General features: G+C 49.1%; 1 protein-coding gene across 1 annotated transcript; it reads right to left on the reverse strand.

Moving 5' to 3' along the window:
- Window positions 1-1,101: 1,101 nt before the first annotated feature.
- Window positions 1,102-20,546, reverse strand: E2f1 (E2F transcription factor 1). The gene is made up of 9 exons (XM_032902631.1): window positions 20,367-20,546; window positions 19,711-19,827; window positions 10,501-10,746; window positions 10,069-10,449; window positions 4,834-4,924; window positions 4,291-4,510; window positions 3,350-3,502; window positions 1,636-1,750; window positions 1,102-1,230 (listed from the first exon to the last, which is right to left on the reverse strand). The coding sequence occupies exons 1-9, from the start codon at window positions 20,544-20,546 to the stop codon at window positions 1,210-1,212; spliced, it is 1,524 nt and encodes a 507-aa protein (XP_032758522.1). The 3' UTR covers window positions 1,102-1,209.
- Window positions 20,547-23,318: the final 2,772 nt, after the last annotated feature.

Here is a 23,318-nt window from a genome sequence, read left to right on the forward strand (position 1 = left end):
CCCAACCCAGCCCTAACACCATCAAAATATTTATTAAAAATCAAAGCAGGAGGGAACAGAACTGTTAGAAAACAAACCAAAGTGCAGACTGGCCGGTGGGAAGGGCAGTGGAGCGCTCCAACCACAGGAGGGACCCACGTCTACCCCTCCTGCCCACCCTATCAGCCAAGGCCCTCACTCACCCTCTCCATCTCAGATCCACATGCATGCATGTGGCCAGGGTGCTGGTACTACCTTCTAAAAAGGGACTTTCTCCAGCCCATCCATGGCTGTCAGTCTGTCTCCCTCTCTCCCAATAAATAAACTGCTTGGGCCTCAGCTCCTTGAGTAGGGGACCCTGCCCTTGCTTCAGAGAACAGGGATTTGGGGTATCGGCCCCACATCTCCCCACTCTTTGCTTATTCCCCAGGTTTGCCAGAGGCCTCGATAAATAAATAAACGTTCCATTAAAGCTTCGATCGGAAAACTTTTAAGCAGTGCTCTTGCTGCCCTGCAAACCCAGTCAGCCAAGCTGCACCACCCAGCCTGGCTGACACAGGATTCTGGAAGCAGGCAGCCACCCTGGGCCTCACAGGGCCCCTGCAGCAAGGACACCAAAAGTGCTGTTAGAGCCCACCCCACCCCAATGCGCACACATGGACTCATGCACACATGTGGACACACCAGGATGTGTCTGCAGCACACATACAGATGTGTTCACCTTCATTCCCCGGCACACACACATACACACACATAAACACACACACACCCCAGGTACACAGTGCGCAGTATGGGGTGCATGCACATACACTGTACAACATCCTCCCCCTTTGGTCTGCTCAATGTGGCAGCAACCAAACCCCAGAGCTAGAAGCTACTGGACAGAGAAGAGAGTATGAATCGTGCTATTCCAATGAGGCAGGAAGGATGGCCCAGGGCAGGACGCTCCAAAGCGGCAGCAGACAAGGTGGGCATCTCCAGACACCGAGTCCCTAGGCTTCTGTCAGAAATCCAGAGGGGTCAAGTCCCCAAAGTCACAGTCAAAGAGATCTCTAATGCCCTCACCCTCCTCGAGACCAAAGTGATAGTCAACGGCCTCATGGGGTGGGGAAAGGCTGATGAACTCCCCAGGGAGGAGCCCAGAGAAGTCTTCTTTAACATGCTCCAGGAGTGAGTCAGCAGCCACCAGTGGTGACAACCGGTCTTCTTCCATGGGGCCCCTCAGGTTGCCTATTCGAGGCAATACAGCTTCTGGAGAAAGGAGGTATTACAGGTTAGGAATGGCCCAGCAGGAGAGGGACTGCCATAATTACCTGCCAAACAGAACCAACCCTGCCCCTACCTACCTTGCTCCAGGCCTAACAGGGACTGGCTGGGATCCAAGGTTGGGGATGTGGAGGGAGGTGATGGTGGAGGCCCTGCTGTGCCAGAGTCAGCATTCCTGTCCTCCCCAGATGTCTCCTGGTATGAGGTCCTCCCAGGGCTAATCCCCTCTGCACTTTCCTCAGGGCACAGGAAAACATCGATGGGGCCTTGTTTGCTCTTAAGGGAGATCTGAAATGTCTGGGTGGAGGCAGCAGGCGGGATAGGTGAGGCCTAGGTGACCACCAGCCCAGCCCACTCTGTCCTGGTCAGGCTTCAGGTCTGAAGTCTCACCTCTGCAGAATCCACAGCTTGTAGTTGGGTCTCAGGAGGGGCCTTGATCACTATGACCATTTGTTCTGCAGGGTCTGCAATGCTGCGGAGATCTTGGCAGGTCACATAGGCCAGGGTCGGGGGAGTCAAGGGCCACTTCACTGACTCAGCATATACCTTCCTAGCCACTCCTGTTTTGACACCCTCAGCCCAGGGCCTGGCACATAGTAGGTACTCAGAATCTCATTCCCAAACTTCAACTTCCTCAACAATGAGACTGTCTACCCATCCAATTCCAAACTAATGGTTGCCTGCAATAATTCCACATCAAATGCTCAACAGGTCTCCAGGCTAGAAAATGGAAATTGATTTTGACAATCTCACTGTTAATTAATGAATGATATTCACTAAAAGGCACATTTCCTAATAAAGTTTCTTTTTGTGAATTAAAGCCTTAACTTTGAAGCTACAATCAGGAACTAAATGACTAAGGTAAAGTTTGTCATTACTGGTACTAGGTTTTCTCTTTGGTGATAAGATCTCACTGTGTAATCCAGTGGCCTATATTTGTTTTTTAGAGTCTTCATATATAACCTCAATTGGCCTTCAATGTTATAGTTTCTGCCTCATACTTGGCCCTGGAATTACGAGTACATTCTGAGCTTTTCTTCTGTTTGGTTGAGACAGGGTGTCATTGTGTATAGCCCTGGCTAGCCTAGAAGTATGTAGACCAGACCAGCCTTGAGTTCAGAGACCCACATGCTTCTGCTTCCCAAGAGTTTGGATTTTAAAGGCTTGCACCCCCATATTCAACCTAGTCTTTTTTGTATATGAGTGTCTTCCTTACATGTATGTGATTTTGGAGGTCAGAAGCACCAGATACACTCAAAGTAGAATTTGCAGAGCCACCATGTAGATGTGAAGATTTGAACATGGGTTCTCTGTAAAAGTAACAAATGCTTTTAACAGTTGAGCCATCTCTCCAGTCCTTTAATTTGTGTGTGTGTGTGTGTGTGTGTGTGTGTGCGCGCGCCCACACATGCCACAGAGGTGTGCTTGTGAATGCATATGTACAGGTCAGAGGACAGCTTACAGGCATTAGTTTCTCCTTCCACTGGGAACTCAAACTCAGGTAATCAGGACTGGCCAAAAGCACATCTACTTATCAAATCATTTGCCCATCTTTTTCTTCTCTTTCCCCCCCCTTTTTTTCAAATAGCATCTCTTTTTTTTAGCACACACACACACACACACACACACACACACACACACACACACACACACCCCCCAGAAGAGGGCATCAGATCTCATTACGGATGGTTGTGAACGACCATGTGGTTGCAGGGATTTGAACTCAGGTCCTCTGAAAGAGCAGTGTGAAAGGTGCTCTTAACCTCTGAGCCATCTCTTCAGCCCCAAAATAGCATTTCTGTGTAGCCCTGGAACTGGCTCTATAGAGCAGGCTGCCCTCAAATTTAGAGAGAGCTGCCTGCCTCCGCCTCCTGCATACTGGGATTGACAATTTTGGAAATGGATATTACTGTCCTCTATTTCACAGATGAAACTGAGGCCAATAAAATCCAAGTAACTTGTTCAGAGTAAATGCAGAGCCAGGCTTGTTTCCAAAGTCAGAATCCTTTATAATCTGAGTCTCAGGTAACCTCTATAGTCTCAGGAATGTGGGCCACCACTGGCCATGCCTGCTTTCAATGCACCCTGACCAACCCAAGGATATCGCTGGATGTCTGAGTCCTCAGAAAGCAATTGCAGCTGAGTGGTACAGATGTGCATCAGGTGATCCAGCTGCTGCTCACTCTCCTGCAGTTGTTGCAGGTCCTGGGTCAGGCCTTCAAGCCGCTGACCGATCCCCACCATGGTGCGGCTGCCTCTGTGGGAAGCCAGTCAAGAATCAGCAGTCCTTGAGCGCCCGACCCATCCATCAGCCCTAGCCCTCAAGACAATCTGCTGCTGCCACTCTTCTGTGAGTAATTGGCAAGTTGTCCTTCTTCTGTGGCTCTGCTCCCCGGCTAGGCTTTGAGTTAGACTGGGACGGGCTTAGTAAAATGCCTGATCAGATCAGTCAATAAACACCTATAGAGCCCCACCAAGGAGCCAGGTAAGGAAACAATAGCACCTATGTGCCATGGAATGACACAGCTGAATTAGATGTACACAGAGACATTTTTGAGACACTGTCAAGTGAAAAGAAAACAATACAGAATGAAGAATTGCCTAGTAAAAGCCAAGGCAGATATGTCAGAGAAGGCAGCAGGATGCCTGGGGAGGCAGCAGGTACAAGAGAGAAGTAGTAAAAAAACCAAAGCCTCTGTAAGGCCCATCTCAATGATGACAGCAAGAGCTGGAATTGTGGCAGCACAGTGATCTAAGAATGAGCAATAATGGGAGAGGGAACAGGAAACCTCTGGCAAGGCACGTGTGTGTGCGTGTGTGTGCGTGTGTGTGTGTGCGCGTGTGCATGCACACACACGTATAGGAAACCTACAGCTATAGGGAACTGGATCTGCAAGACCTGTGTGTTCTTCCCCTTCTATCATCCCAGGGAAGGTAACTCTCTTTGGACCTTGGTTTCCCAGCTGTTGGGAATGCAGGAAGCCACTGTAAGCCAATTTGGCTTGGTCTGGCTGCCACCTGCCCACCTGCCTGATGAGTACTTACAGCCACTGGATATGATTCTTGGACTTCTTGGCAATGAGCTGGATGCCCTCCAGGACATTGGTGATGTCATAGATGCGCCGTTTCTGCACCTTCAGCACCTCGGCTGCCCAGTTCAAGTCAACAACACCATCAGCTGAGTGGCTCAGCAGCTCCAAGAAGCGTTTGGTGGTCAGATTTAGTGAGGTCTCATAGCGTGACTTCTCCCCTGGAGATTTCACACCTGGGGGGCAGGGGTTAGGCTAGGCAGGGTTCCTCAAACACTCAGTCTGCCCCCAACAGACCTGTCTCCCTAGCAATCTGGAGTGGCAAGATGAGGCAGGAGGCAAATGGCTCCTTCCCCTTAGTCAGGCCAAACAGAAAGGCTCTGTGCCTGTTGTCTGCCAACCAAAGCATTCCTCTTGTAGCTGGGCAACTCCCCACCTCCAAGGCCCAAGGAAGTCCTGTTAGGCAGCCATTCCAGCCACCTCCTGGGGCCCCAGAGTGTACAACCATGTCTACGCCCCTCCCCCAGTATGGGACTGAGAAGCTGGAGTCAATGGGCACCTTTCCCTGGGTGGCGGCCTCTGCCCCGGAATGGCCCGCTGCTACCAGCAAGGTACTGATGGTCAGTTTCCAGATCCAGCCTCCGTTTCACCTGTAGCAGAAACACAGGAAGATGCCCCAAAACCAGGACTGACACCACAGAAGACTTAGCTAAGGGCTTGATACCCAAAACCCAGTCTTACTTCTCTGTTATGATGCCTAGGAGTGCGAAGAGAGACAGATCCTGAGGGACACGGCATGGGGTTATTTATTACCCTATCACACAAATCAGTCAAGTACAAGGCTGAAAACCTGGGTTCAAATTTTAGGTCCAACATTACGGCTGGTGGTGGTTTTTAAAAAAATTTGTTTAGATTTATTTATTTATTTTATGTATATGATTACACTGTAGCTGTCTCCAGACACACCAGAAGAGGGCATCAGACTCCCATTACAGATGGTTTTGATCCATCATGGGGTTGCTGGGATTTGAACTCAGGACCTCTGGAAGAGCAGTCAGTGCTCTTAACCACTGAGCCATCTCACCAGCCTGGTGGCTTTTAAATACATATAAATCATCACTGTAATGCTAGAGGTTAAAATAAAGGCCTCGTGAACGCTACCACACAATCTACCAATTAGTCTCCTTAGTTCCTACAAATACAAGGTCTCACTATTTAGCCCAGGCTGGCACTATATAGCCAAAGATGACCTTGAGTTACTTTCTTATCTTCCTGCCTCTATCTCCCAAGTACCGGGCTTACAGGCACATGCCACCAGGACTTGGCGCTTTCAAAGATATTTGCTAACTTTCTCCCCTTAAAGCAAGCCAAGAGTGATAGTGTCCCTGCTGAGACTGGTCACTACGTCAGTGATGCTTCTTCTGAAGTGATGGGGAGGGAGACAGCTTTGTGCCATGCTCTCAAGTAGCCCTGGGGATAAGCCCCTATGACAAGAGAGCTGAGACCTCCTCCAGGTGAGGAGGAGCAGGGCAAGCTTGCAACCTTAGTCTCACTTCTGACTACAGCCTGGGACCTTTCTGGCTGCAACAGGACTCCACCTCAGGCTAGAAGCACTAGCTAAATCTCCCTCAAGTCCCAACCTACAGAGACTACACAACCAGTGCTTCCAGCCACCAAGGGAGGGTCTGGGTCCCCCAGGCAGCTCCCGCCTCTAGCTTTTAGCTCATTTGCGTATCTATAACCATGGCAGCAGCTGGAGCTCACCAACTGCTCTGTGTTCAGTGTACTCTGCTCTTTGGACTGACACCACCACAACCCTCCACTTTACAACCTACATACAAGACCACAGAGAAGTGGCAGAGCCACAATCCCTACCCAGGTCTGCGAGAAAGACCCTGAGCTGCTAACCTCCATGCCCTCTAACCTAAGTTCTAACTTCACGGTGACGGGAAGGACCCCGAAATCCCACGGATAGCTCAAAACACACTAACCGGACCAGACTTGCTATCCTTCACCAGTCATGGGCCTTTCTCAACTAAACCCTCTCAACCTGGCCCACCACCTGTCACGTTCTTTTGCCAAGAATTCTACCCACAGCCATTATCACCCTCCCACCGGACAGGACAGCTGTCCCCATGCTGGTCTCCCTCTACATCACTCTGCCTCAGTAAAGCCTTCCAACAGCACTCCTCACATGAACTGTGGGGATGAGCTTCTCCCAAGCCCTGCTCTAACGCTATTCTATGCCCTCTCCACACACCTGAAGCTGCCTCCTGCACGATTGCTTAAGAGAGCAATTGCTGTCCTCTCTCGGTACTGCCTCAAACCTGGCCTTTTCCTCCATCCAATACAACTTCTACAGATGTGTCTGTTGTCCCTGCCCACTGCCTCCACTGGAGAAAGGTCATTCATTGGACACTGGACCAATAAACCCCTGCATCAGTGTCTGCCACAGGCCTCAGTGTCCGTCAAGACTCCCCACCATCATCCTGCCACCAACTCCTGGAAGCCAAGGAAGAGGACAGCACATGAGAGTGAGACGATGAGAAAAAGGCAGACACTGCCTCTGCTGTCTGTGCCAGAGCAGGGTGGTGACTAAATCCCAAACATTTCCTCAGCAAACTTTTGTCTGACTGTAGGACGACGTATGGCAGTCTCCACCTTGGAAGACCTGTAGCCAGGAAGAAATCCAGGTATATGCACCCCAATGGGCTGACACAGCCCCAGATGCCCTTGCCCATCTCCAAAGGCATCCTTAAAGTAGTGCTCAGACTGATGCTGTTTCTGTCATTCATCTTTAGACAACACTGAGGTCCTAAAAACCACAGGAGAAGATATTGATAACTGAGTGCTTCAAACACCCATCTACAAAAGCTGTGTGTAGCCCCTGGAACAGCATGCGGTCTCAGTAAAAGACCGAGACAGGTCCAGGCCAGCACAGAATGCTCTCACAGACACACAAGGAAACCACTGTGACAGGCTAATACATATATGGTCCCTTCCTGGACTAAAAGCTCAGGAGCTGCTCCAGTTCAGTTTCTGACAGAGTGTGTTTCAGAAACAGGAGCGCTTCTGTGGGAGAGCCAGGGCAGACTGTTACCTCCTCTGGGCAATGTGAATGACGTACTGTTTGAACATGGATCAGGCACAGGAAAACCTTGAACTCCTGATCCTTATACCTCTACTTCTTAAGTACTGGAATTATAAAGGTGCCATCACACGTGGCTCACAGCAACTTTTAGAACTATTAAAAACAAAAGTTCTGAAGACTGGGGACTGGCAGAGTACTTATTTGGTGTGCATTCCATTCTGGGTCCAATCCCCAACAGCAGTTAAGTGCTCACAGTGACCAGCAAGAGATTCACATAATAGAGTAACAGTGTCACACCTAAAACAAGAGCCCTGAAGAAGAGCTAGCTTTCTACTCTAAGCCTGTCTTTTACAGACTCAATGTATGGCACCACATACTGTCCACAGTAAACAAGTACTACATTATAATGGAAACATCAGCGTCTTGCTGTTACCATTTTGAAACAGGGTCTTTGTAGTGCAGGCTGGCTTTGAACTCAAGACTCAGTATCCTCATTCTTGCCTGCTTGGATTATAAGATGTCAGTTAACCAAAATAGGCTGTTGGTGTTTTAATTTATTTTTATTTAACTAATTTACTTTTTAAATTGTTTTCTTTTTAAAAAGAACTTTGTGTCTGTATGACTATATGTGAACATGGGTACCCAAGGACAGGAGAAGACAATATCAAACCCCTCGAAACTGGAGTTGGTCATCTGTGACCTCAGTGTTGGGGCTGTGATCAAACTCAAGTTGTCATATAGAACAGCAAGTGCTTTCAATGGCTAAACCATCTCTCCAGACCAACTTCCTTTAAGGTACAGTTTCACTCTAGGTAACCCTGGCTGGCCTTGAACATGTGGATTCTCCTGTCTCTGCTTCTCCCTAGTCAATACACCCCCGATAGAATCTATAAACACACGCGCGCGCGCGCGCACACACACACACACACACACACACACAGAGACAGACAGACAAACAAGGTAAAGGTAGGTAGGGCAGGAAGAATGTCTGAATTGCAAAGAGGTGTAGAGAGGTACACAGGAAGCACCCAGCAAGTGCTCACTGGGTGGAAGCCAAGCCTGTAGTTTATTTCAAGGACTGCCCCCCGCCACCCCAAATTCCAGAGCAAAGTCAGTAGAGGCCAAAATCCAGATTTGCATTCCTGGCCTTTGGCTCCAGGATGGTGTCAACCTCTCCCACAGAAAATGTTTGCTGGGCCTTAAGTACCATGGGGGCAGGGGATCCTTAAGTACCTCTGCACCTAGCACATAATGGGGACTCACGAACTCCACAACTTGAGTGAATGCAATGTTTGGTCAAATGTAGAATATCTGCCCAGGGCCCAACCTTCTACCTACTGGTACAGGCCCGTGGAGTAGAGGGAAGGCAAGCCAGCTGACCCACCAAATACTGGCCGGCCTCCTCAGTGCGAGGAAAGGGCTTTAACAATCAGGAAATACCATTCCCTAGAAGAATGATTAAGAAGTTCCATCATTTTGGGGCTTCAGCCCCCTCATCTATGGAAGGATGAAAAAGTAAGGCTGTCCACAGGGTTAAGTGGGTAAAGTGCTTAGCACAGAGCCTGGCACCCAAAACGTCCTCAAAACAATGGTGGTTGCTATTGTTATTGTTATTAGCATCTTGGTGATTCCGGAAGGAAGGCAGCACTGGGCACTGGGCCAAAGGGGGTATGGGCCTTCTCTAAGATGCCTCTGGGACCAGCTGCCACCCGCACCCCCATCAGGAGTTGAACAGTTTCTACTCCGGTACTGGGTCTGGCCCCTCCCGCTTGCTCCAAGCCCCCTGCTGTGAACACCTCCTGCTTGCTCCACCCCTACAATAAAGTTGGTGGCCCACTGGCTGAGCTGGCCCCTGCTTAGATCCAAGTTCCACTCTCCACTTCCGCTGCCTTTTCTAGGCCCCCAGCCTAAACTGGTCTTGCTACTTAGGATCAGGAAAAGACTTTATCCAGGGATCTCCCTCCCACGTCTTCTCTCTCCAGGACTGGAGGCCCCTTCTCAGGGGCCCAGCCCACCCAGTCTTCCAGAGTCTCAGGGGTCTGTCCGCCTGATTAATAAAGTTCCATGGCAACCAGGGGCTGGAAGGGTGGCAGATGGAAGGACAGGCAGAGGAAGGGTTGCAGCAGCTGGCCCAGCACCCCGCCCCTGCAGAGAAGGCCTCCCAATCAAGAGGCCTATCCCCAGAGGCCTGGAAGGCCAGGCCTGCACCTGGCAGAGCCACGAAGGAGGGTCTCTCGAGGATGTCTCCAACAGTCACCCTCTTTCATCTCCAACAAGCAACTGTGCGCACTAACTAGCCATAGGTTCTGCAGCAAGCCAGCCGACATCAGTTCAAATACCAGCCCCACCATCTGCAGCTGCGTGAAGCACTTCCCTGTCTCTGGGCCTCAGTTCCTCCCTCTGGCAGATGGGCACGTGACAACACCCAGCTCACAACAGAGTTGAGAATTTTGGTCGACTCCAAGTGTGCCAAAGCCTGGGCGTGCAATAAGCAAGCACCAGCTGAATACACGTGAGCCATTATCATTAATAAACCCGCCGCTCTGGTGAAGACGCTGAGGCCCAGAGCAAGGCGCAGCAAACAGACAGGGCAAGGCAGGCAGTCAGCGCGCGCCCCGGGGCGGAGCCCCGAGGCCCAGCCCAGACTCCGCACCGCCCAGCGCTGCAGCCCGCCCCTCCCCCGCCCGCGCCTAGGGTCCGTACCGGCGGGCGGCCGAGAGCCGGGCGCGGTGCACTAGGCGCGGGTCGGGGCGCCTGCGGCGTTGCGAAGAGCAGCACGTCAGGATCGCGAGGGCCAGCGGGCGGCGCGGCGGGGCCCGTGGGGACCTGCGGGGCGCCGACATCGGGCGCGGTGGAGATGATGACGATCTGCGAGGAGTCGAGCAGCCGCAGCGCGCCCGCCCCGAGCAGGGCCTCCAGCGCCGGCGCGTGCTGGCCGCCCGCGGGGCTACGGCCATGGCAATCACGGCCCGCGTGGCCCGGGAGGCAGGCGGCGGCGGCGGCGCGGGCCCATGACGGCAGGCCGCGGCGAGGGGGCTCGATCCCGCTCCGCCCCGGCCGCCGCTGCCTGCAAAGTCCGGACCACTTTTACGCGCCAAATCCTTTTTGCCGCGAAAGAGCCACGCGCCGCCGAACGCCTCCTCCATTGGCCGGCGTGGCTGTGACGAAGTCGGCTTCGGTAGCAGACATTGGTTGCAGCGTGCGGGGCAGGCGACGGAGGGTGGGACCAGGGGCGGGGTGGCCAATCGCGGGGCGGGGCGCGCGCAGGCTTTGTCCGGGCGGTGCCGGGCGCCTTCTCCCTTCTGCCTCTCGCTGTGCCCTGCAGGGGGCGTGGGCAATGGACCCCGCCCCCTTCACCGCCCACTCGATGGGTGGCGGGGTCTGGCGAAGGCAACAAACTTCGTACTCGGTTCTGCACGTCCCGCAGTCTCCACATGCCGCATGAGCCCCTAAACTCTCAACCTGTGGTCTCCACCTCCTCAGTTTACAGTCCAGAAACTGTTTCTTCTGCACGCTCAGGCTCACCTCCAAAGCTCACTTCAGCCACATCTCCGGTCTTAAGACCCACTTATTCCATTAGTTCACATCATGGGTTCTTCCCTGTCACCCAGAAGCCAAGCCCAAGAGGGGTGCCAGGAAATGAGTAGGGATGTGTGGCTTTGATCTCAGTCTCATTTTACTGAAATTCCTTTAGTAGCCAACGCCCAGTTAGCGTTCATTCGTTTGGTCAGTCCACAATGGCGCCTGTCTTTAGTCCCAGCACTTGGGAGGCAGAGGCGGGCGGATTTTCCAAGTTCAGGCCATTCAGGACTACACAGTGAGACCCTGTCTCAAAAAATCACAAATGCGGGGTTGGGGATTTAGCTCAGTGGTAGAGCGCTTGCCTAGCAAGCACAAGGCCCTGGGTTCGGTCCCCAGCTCCGAAAAAAAGAAAAGAAAAAAAAAATCACAAACGCCTGAGAGCCTGTTTATTGTCCCATCCTCAACCCAGACCTTGACTCCTGACTTAGTGAAAAGGAAAAAAGGGAACTGAGAGGCAGCAGATGCTTACAATGTGAAGAGATTGAACTAAGTAACTCCACGTTAGGCCTCACAGAGGGCGGTGCGGGGGTGGGGAGGGTGCATATGGAGGGAGCCTTTAATCCTGAGGTCCTCCATCAGCATTTCTGATTGCTCAGGTCAGCCTATCTGATCAGCATTGTTGTCCTCTCTGACAGGCATCTTGCCAATACTGGGAATAGACACGCGAAAGGTTTAACAAGACCTACATACTTCCTGCCCTTGCAGGTGGGGATGACCACAAGAAGAGTAGCTGACAATATTCAAGTCCCCAAGTCCAGTGTAAGCTACAAGGAGCTCTTAAGCCGGGGTACTTTCACCATCACCTCATACTACTTTATCTTCCACGTTACTCTGGGCTGGCTTAGCAGGGGCTGTTTCTCATACCCTTTCTGGGTATGAGAGAAATGGAGGCTGAGGGCAGAGGTGAACCAGGATGCATTGAGGAGGCTGTGATTCTCCAAGGCCCAGAAATACCAAGGCGTCGGTTAACTTTGAACCACCCAACCTTGGTCAATTTAGAATCAATCCCAGGCCGCCTCTGCCCCCCTTATTTTTGGTTTTTTTTGGGGGGGGGTAATTTGTTTCTTTGTTTTTTCGAGGCATGGTCTCATTGTCTGGCTCTGGCTGTCCTGGAACACGCTTAAATATGCCTGCTTCTGCCTCCCAAGTCTGGAATTGAACGGGTTAGCCATTATGCTTGGTTTATTCACACGCACACACCTTTTTTTTAAGATAATAGAATCTTGCTATGTAGTAGCTCAAACTGAATCAATGTAACCTTCCTGCATGGCCTCCTGAGTGCTAGGATTGCATGTTTGGACCACTATCCCCAGTTCCAGTTTAGAGTCTTTTGGTCAAGATTGGAAGAGATTAAGTCCCAGGACATGGACTGTGATACAGCAAGAATAAATAAATAGGGGCTGGAGAGATGGCTCAATGGTTAAGCGCACTGACTGCTCTTCCAGAGGTCCTGAGTTCAAATCCCAGCAACCACGTGGTGGCTCACAACCATCTGTAACGGATTCTGGTGTATCTGAAGACAACTGCAGTGTACTCATATACATATTAAATAAATAAAATATTTTTTAAAAAGAAGAAGGGGTTGGGGATTTAGCTCAGTGGTAGAGCGCTTGCCTAGCAAGCGCAAGGCCTTGGGTTCGGTTCCCAGCTCCGAAAAAAAATAAAATAAATAAAATAAAAAGAAGAAGAAATAAATAAAAATGTAAACAAAGAAACACAAGGAACACTTATGCCCATCCCAGATAATGTGTTCATCTTTGAAAACAAATTGGTATACCTTTACAATGAAAATGTGGAGTGGAGCCGAAATTTACAATTCCTACAGCTGGGTATAGTTGCATACACCTGCAACCCCAGCAGGTCAGGTAGATAGAGGAAGCCCAGGAGAGTGCTAGGTCATCCTTGGCCATGTAGGCAGTCAGGGCCACATGAGATCTTGTTATAAAGCAAGCAAACTGCAGCCCCCAAGGATGCTTTTCAGTTCAGTTTTGTGTTTAAAAAAATAAAATGGGCACCTAGATCTTGCCTTGGCTGTCTCAAGTTTGCATGAGGATAGAAGCATAGGGACTGGAAAGTGTTCTGTAGACTCTGTGGTGATTTGGAAAGCAGCGAGGGTGTCTTTCCTTCCCCCACTCATGAACAGTTTGTGAAATTACTCATTGCAAATCCTGGAATGTGTCAGAACAGGGAAGAACCACAGAGAGCACATGAGCCTCTCGCTGTACAGATGGGAAAAGGAGGCCCATTCAGGGCTGGTGCCTGCACATTCAGTGACAGAATGTGGCCCACACTAGGCCCCCTGACCTGGGTCTGCCTGTGCCCATGCCTGTGCTGCCCACCCTCCACAGCACAGTAGAGGAGCCGAAGGCTAACCTTCAGGGTAACCAAGCCTGACACTGACACCACAGCAGAATGAGAGAGGTTGGCACATTCTCATGCCAGATGTAGGGTTTGCTGTCCTCTGGCTCTCCTAAGGGACCCATTAACAAGGACACTCGCTTTCGTAAAGCCTTCTGTTACTCCATAGTCATTCAACAAACACTTACTGAGCATCTGTTATGTATCGAGGATCGAGATGGTTGCCGGAGGGGGAAACATAATACTATCTCATTTTATAGCGATTGAACTGAGTTTTCCTAGTAGGTTAAAAGGCTACGTTACCCAGAGTTGGAGACACCAAGGCCAAGGGCTTTGCAAAGCCTTACCCTTCCAAAATATTCAACTTCATATCCTATAAATGCTTACTGTCACAGGCATTCAGGCCTAGAGATTCAAGGACACTGAGCCACTGAGTGAAAAATGGTGATACCCATTATACAGAGGGAACTTAAGCCAGGTGAGGTGGCGCTCGCCTTTGATTCCCCCACTCCAAAGGCAGAGTCAGGTGGATCTTTGTGAATTCAAGACCAGCCTGCTCTACACAGAGAATTCCAGGCCAGTCAGAGTTACACAATAAGACCCTTTCTTTAAAAAATAAAATAAAATCAACTATATATCCAAGTGACAGAGGTGTTCTTTCCCACCAGCCCCCCAGGTTCTGAGCAGCAGAATGGACTGTGGGGTGAAGAGCAGAATTCCTTATAAGAAAATGAGCTTTTGGACCTGTTATTAAGTAGTGGACAGCTGAAAAGGCCGGAGAGTTGGACCCCTCGGCCCAGAGCCTGGAAGATCCTGATAAGGCTGTTCTCAGTGTCAGCAGTTCTTCTGAGGCTGACTGGCACCCAAACACTAATCCGCCATCACTGGGCAGCCACTTCAACTGATGCTCTTCTTTCGACCTTATAATCCCAGAAATGAAGCTTATTTATCTGCAGGATGCAGAAGGGAATCGGCTCAGAGAGGGTCCCTCACAGCTCAAGGTCACACAGCAAAGTGAGAACTTAGCCTGTTCCTCTGCAAAATCCAGGGCTGCCCTTGATAATGTCCCAAGAGCCAGAATTAGGATATAATTAGTGGCTTCCGAAGAATACTAGGGTGGATTCTGGCTTGGTTAGTGTTACTTACACCTACCAACATCTACACCAGCCCCATCTCTAAGGGAGCACTTGGAGGTAGTGGAACCTGGTTCTGTGCCCTCTCCCTGGAGAAATCTTGCCTTTGGTTCTTTCTGAGATGCAGAATGGATACGGTGGCTCACGCCTTTAATCCCAGCACTTGGGAGGCAGAGGAGGTGGATCTCTGGTTTCTAGGCTAGTGTGGATTACAGAGCAAGTTCCAGGACAGCGAGAGCTACATAGAGAAACCCTATTTATAAATAGATAGATAGATAGATAGATAGATAGATAGATAGATAGATAGATAGATAAGCAAGCAAGCAAGCAAGCAGAATGATGAAACAGTAAATGGTTAGACCTCTCACTCCATATATTTAAATAGACATAAACAGGAATCCTAGGCTGTGTGACCAAGGCTCACAATCATTTCCATTGAACCTCACTCATTTGTGCCATGGCCATCGACTGAACACCTACTGTGTGTGTGTGGGGGGGTCTGTGTGTAATGTATCTGTGTGTGTGGTGTGAGAGAGTATGTGTGAGTGTGTGTGTATGAGTGTGAGAGTATGTGAAAGAGAGTGTGTGTGTGTATGTGTGTCTGTCTGTCTGTATGTCTGTGTCTGTGTGTGTGTCTATGCGTGTGAGTGTGAGAGTGTGTGAGAGAGTGTGTGTGAGTGTGTGTGTATGAATGTGAGAGTGTGTGAGAGAGTGTGTGTGTGTCTGTGTGTCTGTGTCTGTGTGTCTGTGTGTGAGTGTGAGAGTGTGTGAGAGAATGTGTGTGTGAGAGTATGTGAGAGAGTGTGTGTGAGTGTGTGTGTATGAATGTGAGAGTGTGTGAGAGAGTGTGTGTGTGAATATGTGAGTGTGTGAATGTGTGTGTGTGTGTGTGTGTGTGTGTGTGTGTGTGTGTGACATTGTAGGATCTGGGGCTCTTCATCCATGAGCAAAGCAGATACATCTGAGACACCTGGAGCCTGCAGATTAGTGCAAGACTAAAGAATTACTTCCATGGGACCTGCACAATATGCTCATTACGAAGCTTGACAAGTGACAGATAATTTAAAGCTATTTCTTTCACACAAACCTCCCATAAATATACATTCTTAGTTTAAAAAAAAAAGAGCACTCCAAACGTGAGTGTCCCATCATTACAAGGGACGCATAATTGGAAGAAATGTCTCTACAGTGGCTTCATGTTATTAAGGGGCACAGAGGCCTCCATTGTTGAGTTCTGGCAGAAGGCAGTGGGGAGTTCTACATCTGCGACATCTCGTTCCTCTTGAGTGATCCCACGACGCTACACTGACTGGCAGTTTACTGTCCCTAGAGATGTTCTGTCATCATGCCAGCTCTGGTTGAGTAGACCCCCTACCCACTGGAGAGGTGGTCTCATACAAAGGCAAGGATTCAGAGCCAGGCAGACCCTCACCCTGGCTGGCTGACAGTGCCTTAGTTCAAGAAGGGCTGTGCTTGCCCCAGACCTGGAATGTGGGGAGCTGTGCTGACAGGTGTCAGGGTGAGATGAAGAAACAGGAAGTAGAATTTTCAGACTGACACACAGAATGGTTTAATTTTGAAATTCAAGCACCTGGCTTTCTGATAAAACTGGCAACTGCCTTTTAATCTCAGCACTGGGGAGGCAGAGGCAGGTGGATTTCTGACTTCAAGGCCAGCCTGGTCTACAGAGCAAGTTCCAGGACAGCCAGGGCTACACAGAGAAACCTTGTCTCAGAAAAACCAACAACAATAACATCAACAACAACCAAAACAACAAACAGAAATAGCGTGTGGGACTGTAGCTCGGTTGGGGAGAGTGCTTGCCCTGGGGTTCATCGCCCTGGGGTTCATCCCCAGCTCTGAATAAAACCGGTTGTGATGATGTATACTTGTAACCCCAGCACTAGAGAGATAGAAACAGAAGGATCAGAAGTGTGAAGTCATCCTTAGCCATCTAGCAAGTTCAGGGTTAGCCTAGGCTACATGAGACCCTGTATCAAACAAAATGAAACAAACCCAAAAACCTGTAATTGTTGGCAATACTAAACAGGTCATCAAGGTACTAAGCAGTGCCTCTCTCCTCCCCTGGTCACTTCCCAGCTTGCCTTGCACCATGACTATGTCCAGCTTCTCCTGCCGTTCCAGGTGAGTCTGCAACTCCTCACACATGGTGTCCTGTGAGGCACAGAGGGATCCCCAGTAAATGTCACAGTACTATTGATATTGCTTGGGCACCAACTGGTCCCAACACAGCTTCTCTCATCCGCAGGTCAGGAAGACTAAGATATAGACATGGGAGGACAGCGAAAGTAGACACTCCCGGTGTCACTGTGTGGTCCTAGCCATCAGGAAGCCCCTGTGTTCAGTGGGAGAAACTTCTGAGGGATCATGCCTCTCCCAAGAGAGAGGAAAAAAACATAGAGTGGCTTTATCCCTTCCCTGACCAGGCCCACAATGATGTAGGAGATTCTTAGAGCTGGCTCTGATTCTTCATCTGTAAATGGGGAAAACAATAGGAGGAGGAGGAGGAGGAGGAGGAAGAAGAGGAGGAAGAAGAGGAGGAGGAGGAGGAGGAGGAGGAGGAGGAGGAGGAGGAGGAGGAGGAGGAAGAAGAAGAAGAAGAAGAAGAAGAAGAAGAAGAAGAAGAAGAAGAAGAAGAAGAAGAAGAAGAAGAAGAAGAAGAAGAAGAAGAAGCAGCAGCAGCAGCTTGTCTGATAGGGCTGTCGCCATGGTGAATGAGCTGCGGATGCTTAGAACACTACCTAAGGTCCCAAGAGTGCTCAATGCAATGTCAGCTGCTATAAGAATGAAGATGAAGGTTCTGGAGAGATGGCTCAGTGGTTAAGAGCGCTGGCTGCTCTTCCCGAGGTCCTGAGTTCAATTCCCAGCAACCACATGGTGGCTCACAACCATCTGTGATGGGATCTGATGCCCTCTTCTGGTGTGTCTGAAGTCAGCGACAGTGTGCTCACATACATAAAATAAATAAATCTTTAAAAAAAAAAAAAAAAAAAAAGAAGATGAAACTGGGCAGTGCTGGTGCCTTTAATCCCAGCACTTGGGAGGCAGAGGATCTCTGTGAGTTTAAGGCCAGCCTGGTAAGTTCCAGGCCATCTTGTGCTACAAAGTGAGACTTTTTCTAAATGAATGAATGAATGAATGCATAAACAAACAAACAATATGTACTGCTCCTCCGGAAGATCCGAGCTTGACTCTCAGCATCCACTTAGGTCAGTAGGTCAGCTCACAATCCTCTGTATCTCCAACTCTACAGGATCCAGTCCCCTTTCCTTCTCTCAGTGGAGACCGTCATAACACACACACACACACACACACACACACACACACACACACACACACACGTACGTACATACAGACAGACAGACACATACACATACACCACAATCACACACATACACACATACACACACCACATATACACATACACACATACATACACACACACACACCTAAAAATAAAATAAAAAATTTGAAACAAACTATTAAAATATTTATACACATAAAATAAAATAAAACATATCTTTTAAAAAAAAGCCTTTAAAAATGATAAAAGAATAGAGACAAGGCCAGTGAGATAGATGGCCGCCCATGAGCCTGAGGACTGGAGTTCAATTAGCGAAGAATACACAGAACCCAGATCAAGGTAGGAGAGAACGGACTCTCTCAGTTCATTGTTAGCCCCACATACACAACCCTACAACACAAACAAGTCAGTGTTAAAAATGTGTTCTTAATGGGGGTAGTGACAGCACTCAGGAAGTAAGGGCAGAGGGGTCTCAGCTTTGTCTATTTAACAAGTTCTAAGAACCCAATGGCTACATAATGGCACTCTCTCTAAAAATAGATACATACATACAGATAGATGATAGATAGATAGATAGATAGATAGATAGATAGATAGATAGATGATAGATAGATAGATGATAGGTAGAAAGATAGATGATAGATAGATAGATAGATAGATAGATAGATAGATAGATGATAGATAGATGATAGGTAGAAAGATAGATGATAGATAGATAGATGATAGATGATAGATAGATAGATATAGATAATAGATGATAGATAGAAAGATAGATGATAGATGTTAGATAGATAGATAGATAGAGATAATAGATGATAGATGATGGTAGCTAAGTAGATAGATGATAAATAAATGATAGATATATAGATGATTGATAGATAGATGATTGATAGATAGATGATAGATGATGGATGATAGATGATAGATAGGTAGATAGATGATGAATAATGATAGATAGATAGATAGATAGATAGATAGATAGATAGATAGATAAACATAAAATGGAGATGAACCAACCCAAACAATGGAGGTGCACATCTGTAATCTCAGTTCTTGGGAGACAGAAGCAGAAAGATCAGTTCAAGGCCAGTATTAGCTACCTGATGAAGTCAATGCCAGCATGGGCTACATGAGACCTTAAATCAAAAGCACACACATGCTCGCATTACACACACACCTCTCTCTCTCTCTCTGTCTCTCTCTCATCTTGAATTTTTCACAATGTAGAATAAAAGAGATGGCTTGTTCATCATGAGAGTAGGATAGTTGTCTGAAATAGGTACACACAGGCCCAGAGACAAGGAGAGGGGAAGTACATTCGGAGGACAATTGAATGAGACAACTCCGATTCCACTGATCCTGAGGTAGGAGGGAGGGAAAAGGTGTCGAAGGATAACCTTGAACTCCTGAGTGGTCTTCCCCTTCTAAGTGGTAGGTGTGCATACCATACTACCATACCCAGGTCCTGAAACTTTCATATTTTAACATCTCTAGGGGTTGGGGATTTAGCTCGGTGGGGAGGGCGCTTGCCTAGGAAGCGCAAGGCCCTGGGTTCGGACCCCAACACCAAAAAAAAAAACCAAAAAAAAAAAAAAAAAAAAAAAAATCTCTAACATTTTTAATCTCTCCTCCTCCTTCCTCTCCCACACCCCTCCCCCTCCTCTCTTTTCGGTGATGAGGGCAAGAAGCCTCAAGTGTGTCACATAGCAGCAATGCTTTGCGACTCAGCTAAGTCTCCAGCTCCTCTCTTCCGTTTTAGGGAACCAGTGCATCTTAGATCTCGAATGGTCTTAGAGGTGACAAGCTACAGTGCACAGCAAGTGCCAGGTGGGGCTGGGTGTGACAACGGTGAGCTAGCCCATGCTCAGCCTAGGTCAGACCGGTTTCCATCCCTGGCACACATCGTGCAGGGCCCAGCGCCTGCCACATCCTAAGCCCTCAGGTTACCACCGTGGGCTGCAGCAGCAGCAGAGGCTGGGCACAATGGAGCAATCCGCTTTTCTTCGTTTCTGTAGCTGACACCTGCATTAGGGCCCCAAGTTGACAGGCGCATGGCAAATACAGCTATGGAGGAGACGGAGCGGGGGTTGGTGGGAGAGGGGGTAGAGGAGGGGTGGCGGACTTTGTACATATATTAAGATATTCAGAGGAAGAGTCAGAGCCCTCCAGCGCCCGGCCCCACCCCCACCGACACACTATTTTTAATTTTTTTTTTTTTAACTCTCTTCTGGAAGCTAGAGTTATATATATGCAAGACAGGCCAGGAAACCCAGCGGGCCTCCTGGAGCTGGCAATGAACCGAAACAGGGGCATTGTGTCCAGGCCACTGGATGGCTGAGGGGGCATTGTTAGGGCCTGGCCTCGTCTGGGAAGAGGGGGGTGAAGAGGGCAAGGGGAATGTGTTCCCATGACTCCCTGGGGAGCAATGACAATCAGGGCCAGCTGCGAAGCCTGGCATGCCAGGGGCCTGGTAGGCGGCTGGCCTCAGAAGGGCCATGAAGGGCAGGAGAGGATTGGAGAGGAACAGGGAGGGGCACAAGGTTCAGGTCTATCTTTTTGGCTGGAGGCAAACCTTAAAGTAGAAAAACATAGGGGCCACTCACTACACCCTTCTCTCCCACCCCTTCTAAGCCCTGGGCCACTGTGCCGTTCTCCAGGTTCGCCCACTCTTCCTTCACTATCTTGGCCCAGTACACCCGGCACCAGTGCTTCTTGCTGGCACGCTGAGCCCGCGCTGCATTTCTCACAGGAAGGCAGAAAAGTCTTCCCCAAAGGGAACTCATGTCACCCTGGTGTTCCCTCGATTAGGCCTACCAAAGGCATGTCTGTGACAAGCCAGAGGCCTGCAGCCAGCACCCGAGCCCTCACTGGGGTTAGAACTCACCGAGTTCCTAAGGATGTTAGGCTTGATGAAAGGGCCCAGGTGAGGGTCGGGCTTACCGTACTGTGGCAGTCATGAAGGCTGGTTTTTTCTGGTTTGGATTTTTGTGGTTGTTAAGATATGGTCTCGGGCTAGAGAGACGGCTCAGCGATTAAGAGCACTGACAGCTCTTTCAGAGGTCCTGCGTTCAAATCCCAGCAACCACATGGTGGCTCACAACCATCTGTAATGAGATCCGATGCCCTCTTCTGGTGTGTCTGAAGACAGCTTCAGTGTACTCATATATAATAAATAAATAAATCTTTAAAAAAGAAAAGATATGGTCTCATTATGTAGCCCAGGCTGGCCTGTAACTCTCTAGCCTCAAGCAGTCTATGCTTCATGAATGTTGGGGTTACAAGTGTCTACCAACCATGTATGGGCTTTTTCTTCCTTTTATTATATCCCAGTTTATTGCTTGATTTTGTTTTTTGGGTTTTGGGGGGGGTGTTATTCAGCTTACACGTCCACATTGCTGTTCATCACCAAAGAAAGTCAGGACTGTGATTTGTGACTTTGGTTTTTGAGATAGGATCTTTTTACTGGAAGGCTCTGGTCTCATCAACTTTCTGATACTCCTGCCTCACCTTGAGTCCAGGGTCTAATATATATATATATATATCTCCATCTCCCCAGCCCCCAGAGTGCTAAGATTAAAGGTGTGTGTCATCATACCAAGCCCCCAAAATAGTTTATTTTTAAATTTGCTTATTTGCTTATCTGGTGGGGAGATGCGCTCATAGCATCTGCTGTGGGTGGGTGCTGGGAATCGAACTCAAGTCTTCTGCAAGAGCAGTGCAGGCTCCATCACTAACCAGCTTGGTTTTCATTTTTGCTTTTTGGTTGTTTGGTTGTTGTTTTGTTGACAGTCTCATGTAGTCCAGACTGGCTGTTCTGGTTAATTTTTTTGTCAACTTGACACAAACTAGAGTCACCTGAGACAAGGAACCTTAATTGAGAAAAATGCCTCCATCAGACTGGCCTGTGGGTGTAGCCATTGGGCACTTTGTCTTAATGATTGACAACATGGGAGGGGCCAGTGCCATCCTTGGACAGACAGTATAAGGGCTGGGTGGTAGAAGAAAACAGACTGAGGGCTGGAGAGATGGCTCAGTGGTTAAGAGCACTGACTGCTCTTCCTGAGGTCCTGAGTTCAATTCCCAGCAACCACATGGTGGCTCACAACCATCTGTAATGGGATCTGATGCCCTCTTCTGATGTGTCTAAGACAGCTACAGTGTACTCATATACATTAAATAAATAAGTCTTCAGGAAGGAAGGAAGGAAGGAAAGAAGGAAGGAAGGAAGGAAACAGACAGACTGAGCAAGCCAGGGGCATCAAGCCAGGGGCAGCATTCCTCCATGGCTTCTCCTTCAGTTTCAGCCTTTCATTCCTGACTGACTTCCTCAGTGACAAGATGTGACCTGAGTAGTTAGAAGATGAAATAAACCCTTTCTTCCCCAAGCTGCTTTTGGTCCTGGTGTTCTATGGTCAGCAGAAATAGAAATCTAAGACACTGGCTCAAACTCACTGTGTGTAGCAGGAGATGATCTCGAACTCATGACTCACCTTCCTCTACCTCTTGATGGCTGAAATTACACGGGGAACAGAAAGTACAGTTTTTCCAGGGCCGGGAATGTAGCTCAGTCAGGAGACTGCTTGTCTCCCAGTAGGGCTCAAACCCAGCATTCCGAGCACTCAGCACCCAGAGGGGCTCACAGCTCTGCCTACTGGGCTGGGTTCACTGCCTTAGCACAGACATCGCTTGTGTTATCCCTTCAAAGCCATAGTTCTTAGATGTTTCATTACATCTTAGGTTTTGTAGTTCGGGGCTTTTTAAAGGGGGTGTTTTGGGGGTTTTTTGTTTTGTTTTTGTTTTTGAGACAGGCCTGTCTGTTGGTCCTGGCTCTGTGATACTTTATTCATGGGTTTTGGAAACAACACTCTCGAGAGGGGATCGTGGGCTCCCACAGATGCCAGAGGAATTCATGACATAACAAAGGCGCTCCAAAAGAAGTGTCTAGAGAGCTGATGTGGCCTGGCCCTGGTCCTGACTCTCAGCTGACACCCAGCCCACAGGGAGAAGCCTGGAAGAGTAAAGAACAAGGATCCTGGCATTCACGCCAGGACCTGTGTACAGCGCAGCCTACTTTCTCAGTCACGGCTTCCGCGGGCGTTCTTGAGCAGAGCCGGTGCAAAACACAGGCTCCCCGTATTTAGATTTTTCAAACCAACATGAGAAGAGAGTTCAGCTCTCCTTTGTCCTCTGCCAGGGTGTCACTGGCCTCATCTACCTCTGCTTAACATCAAAACCCTCGCTCCAAAATGCCCTTCTAGCCTGAGTAGGACACATCCCCTCCCTGGGAATCTGAAATAAGACAAGGGAAGAGGGGAAAACACTTTTCCTTTTATAAATACGTTATAATTTGTCAAAGAAAAGGACGATCTTAAGTCACAGCTTGTGACAGGGCTTCATTCTGGGCGGTGGAACATGGTGTTCTGGTTTAGGAGAACGAAGGGTTCAAAGCCTGCTTCTTATAAGCCAAATGCACTCACAGGGCAGTAAAAGAGGACAGTGTGCAGACAGAGGCCTTTGCCAGGGTCCTTTCTGGAGCATAGATGCGGAAGGCTTGA

The sequence above is a fragment of the Rattus rattus genome, chromosome 5, assembly GCF_011064425.1.
Source record: "Rattus rattus isolate New Zealand chromosome 5, Rrattus_CSIRO_v1, whole genome shotgun sequence".
Taxonomy (NCBI): domain Eukaryota; kingdom Metazoa; phylum Chordata; class Mammalia; order Rodentia; family Muridae; genus Rattus; species Rattus rattus.